Source organism: Loxodonta africana, chromosome 18 (assembly GCF_030014295.1).
Source record: "Loxodonta africana isolate mLoxAfr1 chromosome 18, mLoxAfr1.hap2, whole genome shotgun sequence".
In the NCBI taxonomy this organism is placed as follows: domain Eukaryota; kingdom Metazoa; phylum Chordata; class Mammalia; order Proboscidea; family Elephantidae; genus Loxodonta; species Loxodonta africana.
The window spans coordinates 61404058-61421543 of record NC_087359.1 but is presented as its reverse complement, the minus strand read 5'-3'; the positions used below and the strand labels follow the sequence as shown (position 1 = coordinate 61421543).

Sequence of the window (17486 nt, the reverse complement as noted above, 5' to 3'; positions counted from 1 at the left end):
TTTGCATGTAAACAAATACAAGTGCTTGTAGTGTGTTTCTGTTCATCAGATAGTTGCATGTCTCCCCGCGGTGATTTCTGTAATTGTTTCGTGATTACAGGAATGCTGGTTAAATTAACTATTAGGAATTAAAGTACAACATCATCTTTAATTGGTAATTTTTTCAAAGATGAATTTCATTTTAAGACAAATACACATTAGGGTCAGATAGGGGTTCAGATCTCCACAAAGTGAGCAGAAAGATTTTAAGAAACTCTTAACTCACAATTGAGTTATATCTGTAAATAGGTGGTAGTTAAGAAATGGAATGCAAGGGAATAGGTTGTCTTAAAGTTGGGAGGATTTGTAACATATTTTAAAATGTAAGGTACTAGGTTAAACCTTTTCCATTGCTTCAGGTGGAGCTCTATAGCGTCTATTTCATTTCTGGTCTAATTTGGTCCCTGTAATTGAGCTTCTTGTCACATAGGTTAGTGTCCAGGAAAAAGACCAAAATTATGGTTTGTGTAGACGAGCCTGGATTCGTTGGTAACTCTTTGTTCCATCTTAATAGTCACTAAGTTTGTAGATAATGGTGATATCCACTTAAGGGAGGGCAAACGTTTGTAAAGGAAAATGCTCTGTTTTATTTGGTCTGTGTTCATGTCTTACTCTGAACCTACATACGTACTCTTAAAGAGGATTCTGGGCTGCTTTGCTTTTTTTTTTTCCCCCTCCCTTTCAGCTATACCTTTTTTCCTACAAAATAAGCATTTTGCTTCTGTTACCTTACTCATTTCATTATTGTCTTAAGAGAACTGGGGTCTTGATCCCTGTGATCTGCTTGTAATTCTTCTCGTGTAATCTGCAGCTATCTAGTTAAGATTAAACTAACTGTTTTGTTGTTGTTAAATAACCGAAATGCCAGAGATTATCCAAAGCAAAGTATTTCAGTGGAGAGCCAAAAGATAAGAAATTGAACTGAAGTGGGGGTAGGGAGTATTTCATTGAAAGCCAAAGTAAATTATTCTGGTGTATTTCTTGGTAATGTTCTTTCTGACTTAATAGGAAGGAAGGAAAGAAAACATGATCTAATTTAATTGGCAGACTTGGCCTGACCTTAGGAGAGCGTATAGTGTGTCATGATGATGGCGGTGTGTGTTTACCCCAGCAGGGCCCTCCTGTCCGCCATCCCGGTGGGCATGCCTGAGGCAGGACCTCTGTGGTCTCTTGGAGGCAGGACAGCTGTAAGCTGGGATTTTGTTTCTGTAGGTAACACTGTTAACAGTCTGTTACCATTCGCTTTGGAGGTGAGGGCTTCTGAAAAAGCATCAGTAATGATACAAGATGGAGGTAAACAGAGCAGAGACACCTGGGCAGGCTGCGTTGCGCATTGCCCACTCCTGGCTTTGGTCTCTCCCATTGGTCACGTTCATGGCCCTTCCTGCCAGAGACTGTTAAGTAAATCAAATATCCTGACGTTTCACAAAATGGACAAATGTTTCTCCTGACCAGGGGAGACATAAAAGGAGAAATTAGTTTTTGCCTTACTGTACCCATTGGGTTACTTCGTGTTGGTGAATTCTGGTATTCATAGTCAGCTGGACTGAAAATCAGATGCATATCTAACATGTGTACCATCCTGACTTCTTATCTCACCAGCTTCTTGAAATACTTGACTGTGCATTTTGTATCTCATTTGTGAATCATATCAGAAACGAATTTTATGATAGGGTAAGGGAACACACCTCATTCTTAGTCAGAAGTTTGAAAAGCAGCATCACCTTTAAGCCAGAGTGGCCTGTAGGTCACCGTGTTAATAAATGTTAGAGCCAGAACTATAACCACACAGCTTAACACTAGAACATCTTCTAACCACTAAACTGTGCTTCCTCGCAACTTCTCTGTTCCAGTAGCATCTAGTCTATTCATGGACACAAGTCAATTCATGATCATTAGTAACCAAAAACTAGTGGTTGAGAGGACATAAAACTGTATGAAGGATCTGGAGACATGTATATGTCTGATGTCAGGAGAAAGGGCCCTTAGAGTACCATTTATGGCTGGGAACATGAATAAGGAGAGGAAGATGGGAAATCTTGTGTGAGTATGTGTCCAAAATTAGCACATTGTGAGGTCAAGCAAGTAAAAAACTACACAACCAAATTTCCCTGAATCATTTTGTCCCTGCTGCTTTATAACAAGGTTTTTTTCTTTTTAACTTTTTATCACAGACAATTTCAAACATATGTAAAGTAAACGGAGTAGTATTAAAGAACCCTCATGTATCTGTCACCGAACTTCAACAGTTACCAGCACTTTGCCATGCATGTAATAAGGTGTTTTTAATAGTAAATTAAGTTCTGGGATGGTTTCTGTAATGAACCAGTCTTACTACAGAACTTCTTTGTGGTTTGTCATGAAATTTTATTCTAGTTCTCAAGCCTGATACAACAGAGCTCTGAACTTGGACTTAACCGTAGCAGACTTCTTAGTGCTTGTTTAGTCTGGTGTCTCAATATGCTCTGTAACCCAACTTTTAGGCGGGGGTAGGGGGAATACTATTTTCTAATTGTGCAGTGTTCACTGAAGGAAATTTCTATATCTTTTTAAAAATTCCGTGTCTCCTAGTTTTCAGCTTAAACCAAGATTAGTTTTTCATTCTTCAAATTGCTTTTGTGCCTTTCAGATACATGAAAATTTACAATTGTTTTTAACCCTTATTTTTCATCTTTTCTTACAATGAACGTCTCTGTTCCTGATTTTTAGTGAAGGTTCCAGACTTTCTCATAAAAAGGAGCCTCATGATGATTTCCGTTAAAGAGACTTTGGCATATTAGAGAGTAATCTGGAAAGAAACTTACAGGGCCTGTTCAGATTACATCTGGACTTTTGCCACATCCTGAAAACCAACATTGTGGCCTTTAATTTCCTCATCAGCCAAACTCCCACGTGTGGTTTTAGAGACAGTATGTCCAAAGCTAATCTCAGAACTCACCATGTCCGTCACACAATGTTATCTTGTAGAACCAGGTGAATTGTGGAAAGAGAGGCAATACTTTCTTGATTATAGATCCTGGAGAGTAATTTAACCCTTATGGTTTCACATTTCTCTGTCAGCAACCCGGGGGATAATCACTCTGTTTCCTTCTGACACCCTGTGGTTTTCTGTATGTAGCCATGAAATGAAAGCATTTTTCAGACTGTTTACTGTTACATAAATCTAAAAGAGTTAAATAGATATTCCATATTTCTGCCAAAGGTACTTAGGACAGGCAGTTACATAGTACCTTGCTTCCTAAGTATTCAGAGCTTATTAATACATTTATATTTATTTGTCCTTGTGACATCAAGGTAGAATAACTCAGGATGTGAATGTGGGTGATTACAGTATACCTATGTTTCTTTGTGTGATGAAACCGAAAATCATTGAGAGGTTTTGAATTATTTGGTATCACACAGTGTCAGAGATAGAATTGGATGGACTTCAGATCTCTCATTTTGACAGAGCAGCTTCCCTAAAAATGATAATCACTTATAAAAGACTATCAAATATTTGCAGATCTGCTTGAGATTCAATTCTGAATTTCTAGTCAAATAATAGGAAAGACATTATTGAGCTGAACTTGTTGAAACAAGAGAAAATTACCAGAGGCTTTTGATTTTCTGGAAAGGAGACAAGATGCAAATTTGTTATGTCACCTCAGAGGGTTTACATCTCTCTCTAGGCTTAGAAAAAAAGGAGTCTGCTTGACTTGGGCTAAAAAATAGTGCATGTGAGGGGGACAGAGGGAGCACGTGCTCTCAGGCAGACCAGTGACTCCTTATCAAAGTGTGTGACTAGGAAAGGGAGACTCTTGTCCAGGGGACAAAGCATGGGACACAGGCTCCTCCTAACCTGCAGCCAGGCATAAGCTTCAGGGAGACATCCTTTCACGTTTAATAGAGAGTTTTGTGTGTAAATTTGCTTTCTCCTGTGGAAAGAGTCTGTTATTTTTACCATATTGTCTCCAAGGTGTCTATGGTACAAAAAAGACTAAGAATCATTGGTTTGAGAAGGATAGAGGTTAAGCACAGAATCTGAAGCCATACTGCATGAGTACACATCTTGGTTATGTGCCACTTAACTGCCGTGCAACATTGATTATGGTATTTAACCTTTCTGAGCCTCAGTTCGTCATCTGTAAAATGGAGATAATAATTGTACTTACAGGGTTGTCGTGATAACAGTGCCTGGGACTTAAGTGCTCAAAAAATATTAGCTGTCGTTGTTACTGTTGTTAACATTACTAATGAGGGAGGAGAACAAGAGCACAGGCTGGCTGTCTAACCTTCCACTTGAAGAGAAGGGCTGTCTGACTTGCCCCCATGGTTCCAGCTTGAGATCTCTGTAAGAATTCAGGGCCCTAGCGTGACCACTGTGCTCAATCACCAGTTTATTGGATGAATGGCCTTTAATGTGGGCCTAGTGTTGTCAGAGAAATCACTGGCAGTCGATAGACCTGTGGCTGAGGAAAAGCCATTTTAACAGTTGCATCACCCCACATTTATTGATGGGATGCAGGGAACCGTGCACAGGCCATGGTGAAATGAATGTCTCTGACTCTTAGAGGAATTTATACTGACTCACCTGGGACACAGGAGAGGGATTTGAAGAAGGCCGTGATGGGACGGAAGTGGCATTCATGGTGTGCTCCTCAGACTGTAAGTTATAGGGTAAGTACACCGAGAAAAGCAAGAGAAGAAATGATGTCTCCAGGAGGGCAAACAACAGAAGTAGGAGGAACCAGAGAAGGCCCCCCTCAGTGGGGCGACAGTAAAGACATCGACGCTGAGGTTAATGAAATGGGTGGAGGGCAAGAGAGCAAGCCACAGAAGCCAAGGGACGAGACAAAGGCAGGGAGAACATGTAGTAAATAATGATACAATGGAGCAGTCGGAAAATGTGTCAAGGAAAAAGGCTTTGGGGGGTGGACTTTGAGGCAGTTTTTGGAAACAGGAGTGGAGGTGATACAAGCCTGACGGCTGCATCACATCGGCAACATTTTTGTTCTTAATTCTTTCAAATGCTGGGTTAAGTGGGGTGGGTAGGAGTAGCAGGAATTGAACCTGGGACAATTGAGGCTGTAATTCTTGCTCCGTGTGATGTTTGTAGGAACAAATACATAAGACATAAACCCAAGAATAACTGCAGAATAATATAAGGGGTAAACTGCAAGGGAGATGGTGAGTGATTGGAACTGTGCGGGCTCCTTAGGGATTCTTCAAGGATGAAAGGCATTTTAGGAAGGATGTTAGGGGTATGGCTTTTGGGGGGGGCAGGAGGTGGGGGGAGCATGGTGGCAAGGCCAGCCAGGGAAGCCATAGCTGAGACGGGTAGCCTTTGACATGTGGGGCATGCTTCAGACAGGTCAGAGGAATGAGGCCAAGAAATAACGGAGCCTGCTGTCCATGGAGCGTTTGAAGAATGATCAAAACACAGACCTTGCCTGAAACACATGGGAGTAGTTTTGGGATCAGGGAAATCATTGAGTTTCAGTGGGAAGACAGCCCTTTGGATGACATCTGCACCTGTGCTTCCCTCTACTGATCTAATGTCAGAGATCTTGGCAGGAGCACGTGTGTGTCCAGGCTTGCCTGGATAGTAACCACTGGTCTAATAAGAGGGGAATCTGGCTGGTGTGTTGCCATCTCTCCTCAGCCCAGAGGTGAACAGGTTTCTGGGCTCCTGAGTAGAGGGTACTTCCTCAGGAAGTGTATACTTCTGCTGATTATATACTTTGTTGTGGTTTGATCGTTTAAAAAATAAAACCCACAAACCAGAACAACCCTCTTTCCCTGCTTCATTTTCCATTCTGCATTTTCCCTGGTCTTCTTTCATCAGCAAAAGGTCTGCAAGCATCAGTGTGTCCTCACCACAGGGCCAAATTTTTGTGTTTATACTCTTGGCGGGAAAAGAACCTGTCAGATCGCTGTTAAGATGTCAGTCTTACAAGTCGTTGTTTTGGTTCCCTTTCTTTTTTTCTTTAACGTCCATTCCATCCTGTTCCCCATCCTTCAGAATACACTTAGAACATGTAACATGTCTTTGCTTGCTTTTGAAGGTACGAAATACATTGTAAATGGACCCTGTAAAAACTGTGTGCCTGATTGTTGATGTGGAATATAAGTAGATGACCTGACTCCAAACATTTAGGAACCCAAGCTGGACTAAAGGCTGTATCTGTCGCCTCAGTCGTAACTCCTGCCCAGTCTCTGCCCGCGTGCCCTATGGGAGGAGGCTGAGTCCTGTGGAAAGACTCTAAGTGTGAAATTGAGACCTGGGTTTCAGTGCCGGATTTACACTTACCCGCTCTGTGACTTGAACGACTTACACCAACCCTATCTGCCTCCTAGGGTTGTTGCGAGGATTAAAATCAAAACAAGGGTAGCGTATGTGAAATTGCATTGTGAAGTGTAAGCTCCCTGTGGTTTTTTCATGAATTTTTTGTTTTGGTTTATTTTCTAAAGTATAATTCTTTTAATAGATAATAAAACTACGTTGCTCCAAAATCAAAATAAGAAAACCATGTAGAGAGTAATCTTGTTTCTCTCTGTGTCACTACCTACTCTGTTCTGCGCCAGCCTCACAATAGTTGCTGTGTTTGAGTCCACTGTTGCAGCCACTGTGTCAGTCCATCTCTTTGAGGGTCATTCTCTTTATTGCTGACCCTTTACTTTCCCAAGCTTGATGTCCTTCTCCAGGGACTGGTCCCTCCTGATAACATGTATAAAGTGAGGCAAAATCTTACCATCCTTGCTTCTAAGAAGTATTCTGGCTGTACTTTTCCGAGATGGATTTGTTTATTCTGTGGCGGTCCACGGTGTATTCAGTATTCTTCACCAGCACCATAATTCAAAGGTGTCAATTCTTCTTTGATCTTCCATATTCATTGTCCAGCTTTCGCATGCATATGAGGCGATTGAAAATACCATGGCTTGGGGTCAGGTGCACCATAGTCTTCAAAGTGACATCTTTGCTTTTTAACACTTTAAAGAGGTCTTTTGCAGCAGATTTGCCCAGTGCAATACATTGTTTGATTTCTTGACTGCCGCTCCCATGGGCATTGATTGTGGATCCAGGTAAAATGAAATCCTTGACAACTTCAATATTTTCTCCATTTATCATGATACTGCTTATTGGTCCAGTTGTGAGGATTTTTGTTTTCTTTATGTTGAGGTGTAATCTATACTGAAGGGTATATTCTTTGATCTTCATCAGTAAGTGCTTCAAGTCTTCTTCACTTTCAGCAAGGAGGGTTGTGTCATCTGCTTATCGAAGGTTGTTAACAAGTCTTTCTCCAATCCTGAAGCCACGGTCTTCTTTTATAGTCCAGCTTCTCGGATTATCTGCTTAGCGTAGAGATTGAAAAAGCATGGTGAAAGGATACAACCCTGTTTTAAAATCAGAAAAAATGTGTGTCAGCATGTATGAAACACTTTATAATAAAAGGGCATGTGTGGTGTCTCATTTTTACTAAATGTATAGAGTCTACATGTAGAAGCTTTATCAAAGGATATATATAAAATCTTGGCAAGGCTTATCCCAAGGTGGTAGGATTATAGGCAATTTTTAAATTTGAATTTGTTTTCTTCTTTTTTCTTTTCCATGTTTTCAAAATTTTGTATAACGAGCATGAATTATTTGGACAATTTTAAGGAGTCAAAAAGCAGTATACCTTTTCAGAAACTTGGGGAAAAAATGATCTGCCCCATGACATAAAATTATCATTTTTGTTCATTTTTCATTTTTTTCATGTACACCTGTATTTCTAACACAGGGTATATAATATCTTTGTATACTTTTTTACCTAAAAACTTTTTCCATGTTGCTACATTGTCTTCATAATTTTATTAATGCTCTGTTAGGTGGTTTCTCAATATTGATTAGAAAGTTTGAAATATGGGAAAAGTGCCAGTGAGGTTTTTGCCTCTGGGAACTTCTCCTCAACCTTGTGGTATTGCCATCATGTGAGAGGTTGGCAGTGACCTAATGAGGCCTTGGTAGCCTGCCTTCCTTAGGGCCATGCTGCCAGATGAATCCATCAGATTTGTTACACCTTGATTTTGTCACACCTTTTTTAAAGTAGCGAAGGAATAATTAACCACAAGTAGCTTGTCAGTGAGGTGGAATAGTCAAAGTTCTTCTGTTTCTGAGTGAATTTAGCCTAAACAGTATAGAATTATTTCCTCAAACCTTGTTTTTCCCTTTACAGACTCTTAATACTACCCTTTCTCTTACAAGATACAGAAACACTGCCAGCTTGTGTAAGGGACTGTTCACTTGTTTCATTTCTTTCTTTTTACGTGTAAACAAGACATTAAAGTTTAACCAAATTTCATTTCACCTTAGTTTCTAAAGCTGACTTTCTTTATCTATTTATTTCCCTAAGTATAGCCTTTGGATCCCTGGAACAGTTTTTAGTTTTGTTTTCCTTTTTCCTTGGGCAGTACCTGTTTCTGATGGCCAAGAGCTGCAACTTTCCTCACATCAAAATGGTCACCTTAATCCTGCCTGAGTGAGTGCTTTTTTGGTGCCTCACACAGCACTCCCTCAACTCTCAGACACACTGATCCCAATCTTCTCAAACTCCAAGACACACAGTGTCAACAGTTCCCGCAGGCACAAGTTCATTATCTACTCAGAGTGCAATTACTTGGCCGCCACCTAGACTGTGAGGTTTTCGCGGGCCCCAAAGAACTCATATCCTGAAGAGAGAGACTAATCAAAGCAGGGCCTCTTGGCAGAAACTTTGAAAGGCTGGATTACAATTGATAGGAGTTTTAATTTGTGAAGACTTAATCTGATCTTTTGCTTTTGAACAAGATAGTGTAGATGTACTTATTGTCCATTTTCTCTGGGCATACATTGAAGATTCATTTGATTGTGTGATGATAGTGTTATTATAAGGACACAGAAGTTTATTATATAAATCCGCCTCTATCCTTCACCTGCCTCACTGCCCAGAGCTACTCTAAAGATTGATTCAGCCTGCATTATGGTAAGGGGAAGGGTGACTCACATCTCAAATGGTATAGGGTTAAGTCATCTGCCCTCCAGTTTGCTAACAGCTTCTTTTTTGGAAGGCATACTCGTAGTTTCTCAAGAAGTACTTAAGCAAGAAATGGCACTGGTGGGCTCTTGAGCCGACAAAGCTCAGTGGCGCTAGTGTAAGGTGACGTTAAGGACCACATTCTGACAGACCAGCCCAAGCAAAGCCAGGGACAGAAAGACAGAAAGCAGAGATGGCACAGGCGAATTGTCTCCGCTCCCCTTCCCTGTATCCCCTATTGAGAAAAGGAGCACGGGATCAGGGGCTGGCAAGCAGGGGCAGGACACCTTCCACTGTCCACCTTGGACTGCGTACTTGCCCAGGGCATTTATTTTGAGGGTGAATGTGCCGTACCACATCAGGGTGGGATGTCTGACTCCTCTCAGAGGTGGAAAGCAGAACCAGGCATGGACGACTCACCAACGCAATTGTGTTTTCCGGTTAAATAATGTCCTCTGTCACATCATTGTAGCTTACGGAATTAGACTACCACCATGTTATCTTTTAATCATTTAAATAGTCTTACCTTTAGACCAGCAGTTCTCAAAGTGTGGTCTGAGGACCCTGCAGGCCCCAGGACCCTCCTAGGTGTCCGCAAGGTCTTCCCTTTTCCAGTAATACGTCTGTGTAAGACTGGATTTTATCTACTTTATCCAAAGCAACAGATTGCAACAGATTGAACACAGAAGCAGACATAAATATTCAGTTGTCTTTTATGAGGCCAGACACTAAATGTGCAACAACACCATTTTTCTAACTAAATTTTTTTATTTTGGAACACAGTTATTTTTTTCCTAAAAATTTATTATTTATGTTCATAGTACAATATTACTAAATATTTCTGAGTTTCTGTTTTAATTTCTAATATAGTAAATATTAATAGGTATTACCCACACAAACAATTTTTTGGGGTCCTCTCTGGTGGCGCAGTGGTTAAAGCACACAGCTGCTAACCAAAAGGTCAGCAGTTTGAACCCACCAGCCACTCCATGGTGGAAAGATGTGGCAGTCTGCTCCTGTAAAGATTACAGCCTTGGAAATGCTGTGGGGCAGTTCTACTCTGTCGTATGGAGGTCCCAATGAGCCGGAATTGACTCGATGGCAGTGGGTTTTTTGTTTTCTATAATTTTTAAGAATGTAACTTTTTGAGGTCCTCCGTAATCTTAGGAGCGTAAGGGGGTTCTAAGGCCAAAAGGTTTCAGAACCACCGCTTTAGAGGACTCCCTGGGAGAAATAGCTACACCTCTCTTTTTGTTGGTCCTGTGTAGTAGGAGATTGTATAGTGTAGACCTAGATTCACACAAACACTTTCAGAGACAAACAGCTGTGAAACTTTCTGGCCGGTGGCTTAAAGAATAATAATACCTATATCCAGGAATTCTTAGAAGAATTAAATGCAATTAAAATCTGTAAAGTACTTGCGGTATAGCAGGTGCCAGATAATGGTGGGTGCCCATTTTTGTACTCTGTATACTCTCCCTGGCCCAGTAACCTGCTCTTGTTTTAAATACACACACCATAATCCCTCACTTAATCTTGCTTTCGATATTAGCAGTAGCTTTGGTAAAACACTTTCCTACTATTCCAGTTATTGGAAGTACTTTTCTGAAGGAGAATTTGTGTTGTCCTAGTGGAACCTGAGATACAGGTTAATCTTCCAGATGGAAAGAGGTAGGTTCCTAGGATGAGTACCTGCTGATACCACACTTTTTCTCTCAGCAGAGCTCTCAACCTGAGGTGTTTGGATTAGTACAGTTGTGCACCTGCAGCCCTGCCCACTGGAAAGGTCCACAAATCATAGGGCCTTCCTGAAATGGGCAGGTCGAGCAGCTAGCTCTGTGAGTTCTGCCTGAGGATCATTATGAATTTCCTCCTAGGAAGACAAGGACTGTGTGATCATTTCACTTCCTACAGTATCATCTGTACATAACTGGGTATCTGAGAATGATGAAATGTCCCCATCCACATGCATCTAGAAGCTTAGCTGGTTGTTTTAGGAGTTTATGGACGGGAGGAGAGCAGCCAGTGATGCTTGAGAGGATAGGCAGGGTAAGAATGGAGTCTGGTGTGCTTGCCCTTTCAACCCTGGAGATTGATCCCCTGGGTGTGGCTGTACAAACAAGAAGCATTTTCCACCTACCTTCTAGTATACAGGTCATCCACTCACCTTCAGCGGGGTGGCCTGGCCAGTAGAGCAGCACAGGATCTGGTAGTAGCCTTGGGTCCAAAGCCCAGCTCTGAACCTCACCCGTATACCAGGGCATGCCACTTATTTACTCTCGGCCCCCCGTTTTCTAATTGGTAAAAATGTAGCCGTGTCTGTTCTCTTTGCTTCACAGAATTGCTAATAAAACTTAGATTAAGTAAAATTACAGAGGGGAAAGCTGAAAATTATGTACAAATATTAGTTTTGTAGAATGCTTCTTTATAGTGCGGGTAGGGTTTCTGCTCTTTGGCCCTTGCCCGCTGGACTCATGAGGCTTGTGTTCTTTTCTCCAGGTTACCTGTGCATGACAGATGAATGGTTCTCTGAGTATGTCTACGAGGTGGTGGTGGACAGGAAGCATATCCCTGAAGAGGTGCTAGCTGTGTTAGAGCAAGAACCCATTGTCCTGCCAGCCTGGGACCCCATGGGGGCTTTGGCCGAATGATACTGCCTCTACTTCCTTCCTCCTCCCATGGGACCTGAAGTAGCTGCAAAGGACAGATCCAGGGACTGAAGCCAAAGTTACACAGGTGACTGTGTGTTCGTACAGGACACAGTTTTCCATTCTCCTCCAGGAACCTCTTTGAGGAAGTGTGCTTTATGCGGAAACAAAATATTCTTAAAGAGAAAAAAAAAAAAACAGGAAAGATAAGATCATACCGTCTACTCTCATCTCCAACAGCTCAGGATCTCTTAGCATTTTAATTACATGTAATTGTCATAACTCTGTCAAAAAGGTTTGGTTAAGTGTCTGTGTTTTAATAAGACAGGAAAAGATGAGCAATTGAGGTGTATGGAGAGAAAACGAACCTGCTGCTCCTTGTTCCAGGAGTGGAGTGGAAGAGGGGTGTTATCCGACGATTCAAGCTCTCAAAAGCACATGCTGCCTGACAGCATCACTGTCCTTCCTACATGGCAGTCACTGAACTGAATTTTTTCCAAGGCAATTTTGTGTGCCTCTAGTAGCTCGATGGTAACGGGTTTGTCTTGTTTGTTTGTTTGTTTGTTTAAGCCCAAGAATGAGAGGTTGATCAAGTCTGATAGGATTCCTTCCCATTGTCCTGAACTGTGGGGGAGCACAGCTCTGCTTGAGTCAGGTTTAAAGTTGGGTGAGAGAACAACCAAAAACCTTATCATGATCTGAATGATAAACATTAGGGGGAGCTCTAGCCAAATGGTTTAACTTCTGCCTTTGGAGTAGGAGGTTGGGCGGGCAGGAAAAGGTGATATCCATTCTTTCTGACAACTAGATGGTGCTGAGAAGCTTTTAAATAAAACACTTTGCTAAATGAGAATAAGCTGGCTTATTTGATCTGCATATGAAGTATTTCTTAGCTATAAAAGAAAACAACTACGTGCTGACTCGTGTTCTTCACAGTGTTTTCACAACAGCAAGATGGCTCAGGGCTTCTCTGCTTCAGCTTCTTTGCAGGTTATGGGAGCCTTTCCAGCCTGCACTGACCTCACTGGCTCTGCAGTGGACTTCCAAGGACCATATTTTTGTGAGGGCTTGTGCCCCTGCCACTAACCATTCTTCCACCCCTTGTAACTTCAGATCCAGGGTGCCTACAAGATGGGAAGTGAGACTTAGCATGGCCCAGAGAGCATGTATTTTATTGAGACCGAGCCTCCCTTTTACTGAAAGCAAATAAGTAGAGCACCATGGTCAGTGCTTCCATCAGTGCCTGAGCCCTACCATTCTGGCTCTCCAACAGTCTGCTCTCTCCTAGCAGGGGGTAGTGTCTATCACAGCACTTTCCAAAATAACATTAAGTAAAGGCACAGGCTTTAACCAAATTGTTTACAATATTCTAGTAATTCTGTTTCAAGCAGGATAAATTCATCCATTTCTCGACACCTGGTGAAACTACAGAACAGATCTTAAAAGCATCCAGGAAGAGGACGAATTACCTCCAAAGTAAAGACAATTAGTTTGACAGCGAACTTCTCATCAGCAGCTGTGTAAGCCAGAAGACAGTGAGATATGTCTCCAAAGTATTATGAGAAATTAACTGCGAGCCTAAAATTCTATACTTAATGAAACTGTCTTACAAGAACAAGAGTGAAATAAAGACGTTTTCAGTCGAGAGCTTTTTGTGCCAAACAGAAGGAAAGTGATCCAATATAGAAGGCTGGAGAAACAAGAAAGAGCTAGAGAAAAGGAAGTGATAAATATTTGGGTCATTTAAATAAAAAGTGAATACAGAATAGCCTTACAGGGTTTAAGATACATGAAAATAGCAGATAAGTAGGGAAGTAATTGGAATTAATATATTCTAAGGTATTTGTGTCATTGAGGAGGAAGATAAATGTATTGATTAACGTGACTGTGGTAGCTGTGAATGGCCAGCTCTTCCACAGTATGCCGTGCACACGAACTGTGATGTGAATGGGTTTCCTGGAGTTGTGCAACACAGAGCCCTGGAAGAGGTGTTTTTTTTTTTTTTAAAAAAACATTACTAGAAACAGTCACACATACTGATATGTTTGTTTAATTCTCCAGAAAAATAAAAAGATTCTAAATTAGTGTGTACCTAGTAACATAGCCTTAAAATACATAAAGCAGAAATTGACAACTATATTGAATAATAAGTAGTCCAGCATAGTGGGAGATTGTTAACATATGTCTCAATCACTGATAGATCAAAAAAGATCAAGCAACCAAAAATTGGGACTGTATAAAATATTTACAAGTCCCTGGATGGCACAGACGGTTAAGTGTTTGACTACTAGCCATAAGGTTAGTAGTTTGCCTACTATAAAGCCACAATAGTCAACACAGCCTGGTACTGGTACCACAACAGACATGTAGACCAACGGAATAGAATTAAGAACCCAGGTGTAAATCCATCCACCTATGGACAGCTGATCTGTGAAAAGGAGCTCAAGTCCATTAAATGGGGAAAAGACAATCTCTTTAAGAAATGGTGCTGGCAAAACTGGATGCCCATTTGTAAAAAAAAAAAAAAGGACCCATACCTCACACCAAAACGAATCAAAGACCTAAATATAAAACCTAAAACTATAAATATCATGGAAGAAAAAACAGGGACAACACTAGGGGCCTAATATATGGTATAAATAGAATACCAAACATAACTAAAAATGCACAAACAGCAGAAGATGAATTAGATAAATGGGACCTCCTAAAAATTAAACACTTAAGCTTATCAAAAGACTTTTCCAAAAGAATAAAAAGAGAACCTACAGACTGGTGGAAAAAAATTGGCTATCTCATATCTAAAATATATAGAAAACAGCTCAACAACAAAAAGACAATCCAATTTAAAAATGGGCAAAGGCATTAGAGAAATGCAAATGAAAACTACAATGAGATACCATCTCACCCTGACAATACTGGCGCTAAAAAAAAAAAAAATGTTAGAGAGGTTGCAGGGAGATTGGAACTCTCATGCACTACTGGTGGGAATGTAAAATGGTACAACCACTTTGGAAAACAATATGATGCTTCCTTAAAAAGCTAGAAATACCATACGATCCAGCAACCCCACTCCTAGGTATATACCCTAGAGAAATAAGAGCCGTCACACAAATAGACATATGTACAACCATGTTCATTGCAGCATTATTCACGATAGCAAAAAGATGGAAACAAATGCCCATCAGCAGATCAATGGATAAACGAATTATGTAACATACACATAATGGAATACTATGCAACGATAAAGAACAATGATGAGTCCGTGAAACATCTCACAACATGGATGAATCTGGAGGGCATTGTGCTGAATGAAATAAGTCAATCACAAAAGGACAAATATTGTACGAGATCACTGTTATAAGAACTCAGAGTTTACACACAGAAAAACATTCTTTGATGGTTACAGGAGTGGGGAGGGAGGAAGAGGGGAAATGACTAACTTGGTAGTAGACAAGTGTCAACTTTGATGAAGGGAAAGACCACACAGTATAGGGGAAGTCAACACAACTTTACCAAAGCAAAGGCATAGAAATTTCCTAGACACATCCAAACACCTTGAGGGACCGAGTAACTGGAGCTGGGGGCTGGGGACCATAGTCTCGGGACATCTAGATCAATTGGCATATCATAGTTCATAAAGATAATGTTCTACATCTCACTTTGGTGAGTAGCATCTTGGGTCCTAAAAGCTGGTGAGTGGCCATCTAAGATACATCTATTGGTCCCATCCTGTCCGGAGCAAAGGCAAATGAAGAAAACCAAGACACAAGGAAAACCTTATCTCAAAGGACTGAAGGACCACATGAACCAGAGCCTCCACCATCCTGAGCCTAGAGGAACTAAAGGGTGCCTGGCTACCACCACCTACTGCTCTGACAGGAATCACAACAGAGGGTCCTGGTCAGAGCGGGAGAAAAATGTAGAACAAAATTCACATTCATGAAAAAAGACAAGACTTACTGGTCTTACAGAGACCGAGGAAATCCCTGAGACCATAGCCCCCAAAAACTCTGCTAACCCAGAACTGAAACCACTTCCAAAGTCCACTTTTCAGACAAAGATTAGACAGGCCTATAAAACAATAACACACATGAGGGAATGTGCCTCTTAGTTCAATCAAATGTATGAGACCTAATGGGCAACTCCTGCCCAAAAGCAAGGTGTGAAGGCGGGAAGGGACAGGAAATCTGAATGAATGGACACAGGGAACCAGGGATGGAAAGAGGGGGTGTGCTGTCACATTGTGGGGATTGCAACCAATGTCACAAAACAATGTTTATAAATTTTTGAATGAGAAATTGAGTTGTAAACTTTCACCTAAAGCACAATAAATTTTTCTTTTAATGAAGAAGTTTAAAAGAAAACAAAAAGGGCAAGGGATATGAACAGACACTTCACCAAAGAGAACATTCGGACATCTAACAAACAGATCAGGAAATGCTCTTGATCATTAGTCATTGTTGTCGTCGTTACATGCTGTTAAGTTGGTTCCGACTCATACCAACCCTATAGGACAGAGTAGAACTGCCCCATAGGGTTTCCCAGGAGTAGCTGATGGATTTGAACTGCTGACATTTTGGTTAGCAGCCAACCTCTTAACCACTGTACCACCAGGGCTACTCATTAGCCAGTAGAGAGATGCACATCAAAACTACAACGAGAGACCATCTCACCGTGACATTACTGGCAGTAATTAAAAAAAAACAAAATAACAAATGTTGGAGAGGTTGTGAGGAGTTTGGAACTCTTATGCACTGCTGGAGAGAACGTAAGATGGTACAGCCACTATGGAAAATGGTATGGCACTTCCTTAAAAAACTAGAAATAGAAATACCATATGACCCCTCAACCCCATTCCTAGGCATATACCCTAAAGAAATAAGGGCCGTGACACGAATAGACATATGCATACCCAAATTCATTGCAGCATTATTCATGATAGCAAAAAGACGGAAATAATCTAAATGGCCATCAAAAGATGAATGGATTAACAGACTGATAGATACAGTGGAGTACTACACAATGATAAACAATAATGACAAATCTGTGAAACATCTCACAACATGGATAAATTTGGAGGACATTATATTAAATAAGTCAGTCACAAAAGGACAAATATTGTATGAGACCAGTATTACAAAGAAACAAGAAAAGGTTTATACACAGGAAAAAAAAAAGTTACTTGGTGGTTACCAGGGATGGGAAGGGAAGGAAAGGAAAATTACTAAGTAGATAGAAGACACATGTTAATATTGGTGAAGGGAAAGGTAATACACTACATGGGGAAAGTCAGCAAAACAGGACTAAAGCATCGGAGGACACTGAGGGGAGCACAAGAACAGAGGGCAACATAGCAATTACTATAGCATAGACAATCCTGACCCTCGCCCGCCACGTGTCTGTGAGTTCGTTGTACTGTGGAGGCTTGCGTGTTGCTGTGATGCTGGAAGCTATGCCACCGGTATTCAGAGACCAGCAGGGTCAACCATTTCAAGAGGTGGCATATGATCAGGAACCAATGGTGCTGAAGGAAGAAGTCCAAGCTGCTCTGAAGGCATGGCGAAAAACAAGGCTTCAGGAATTGATGGAATATCAATTGAGATATTTGAACAAACAGATACAGCACTGGAGGTGCTCACTCGTCTATGCCAAGAAATATGGAAGACAGCTTCCCGACCATCTGACTGGAAGAGATCCATATTTATGCCTATTGCCAAGAAAGGTGATCCAACCAAATGTGGAAATTATAGAACAATATCATTAATAT

The 17486-nt window shown here is 41.0% G+C and overlaps 1 protein-coding gene across 2 annotated transcripts in view; it reads left to right on the top strand.

Moving 5' to 3' along the window:
* Positions 1 to 14659, top strand: part of BLMH (bleomycin hydrolase) — a 46709-nt gene extending 32050 nt beyond the window's left edge. For both annotated transcript variants that reach the window (XM_064271496.1, XM_064271495.1), the window contains exon 12: positions 11571 to 14659. In XM_064271496.1, coding sequence (XP_064127566.1) covers positions 11571 to 11722 — 152 coding nt within the window. In that variant the 3' untranslated portion in view covers positions 11723 to 14659. The remainder of the gene's footprint in view (positions 1 to 11570) is intronic.
* The last annotated feature ends 2827 nt before the right edge of the window (positions 14660 to 17486 follow it).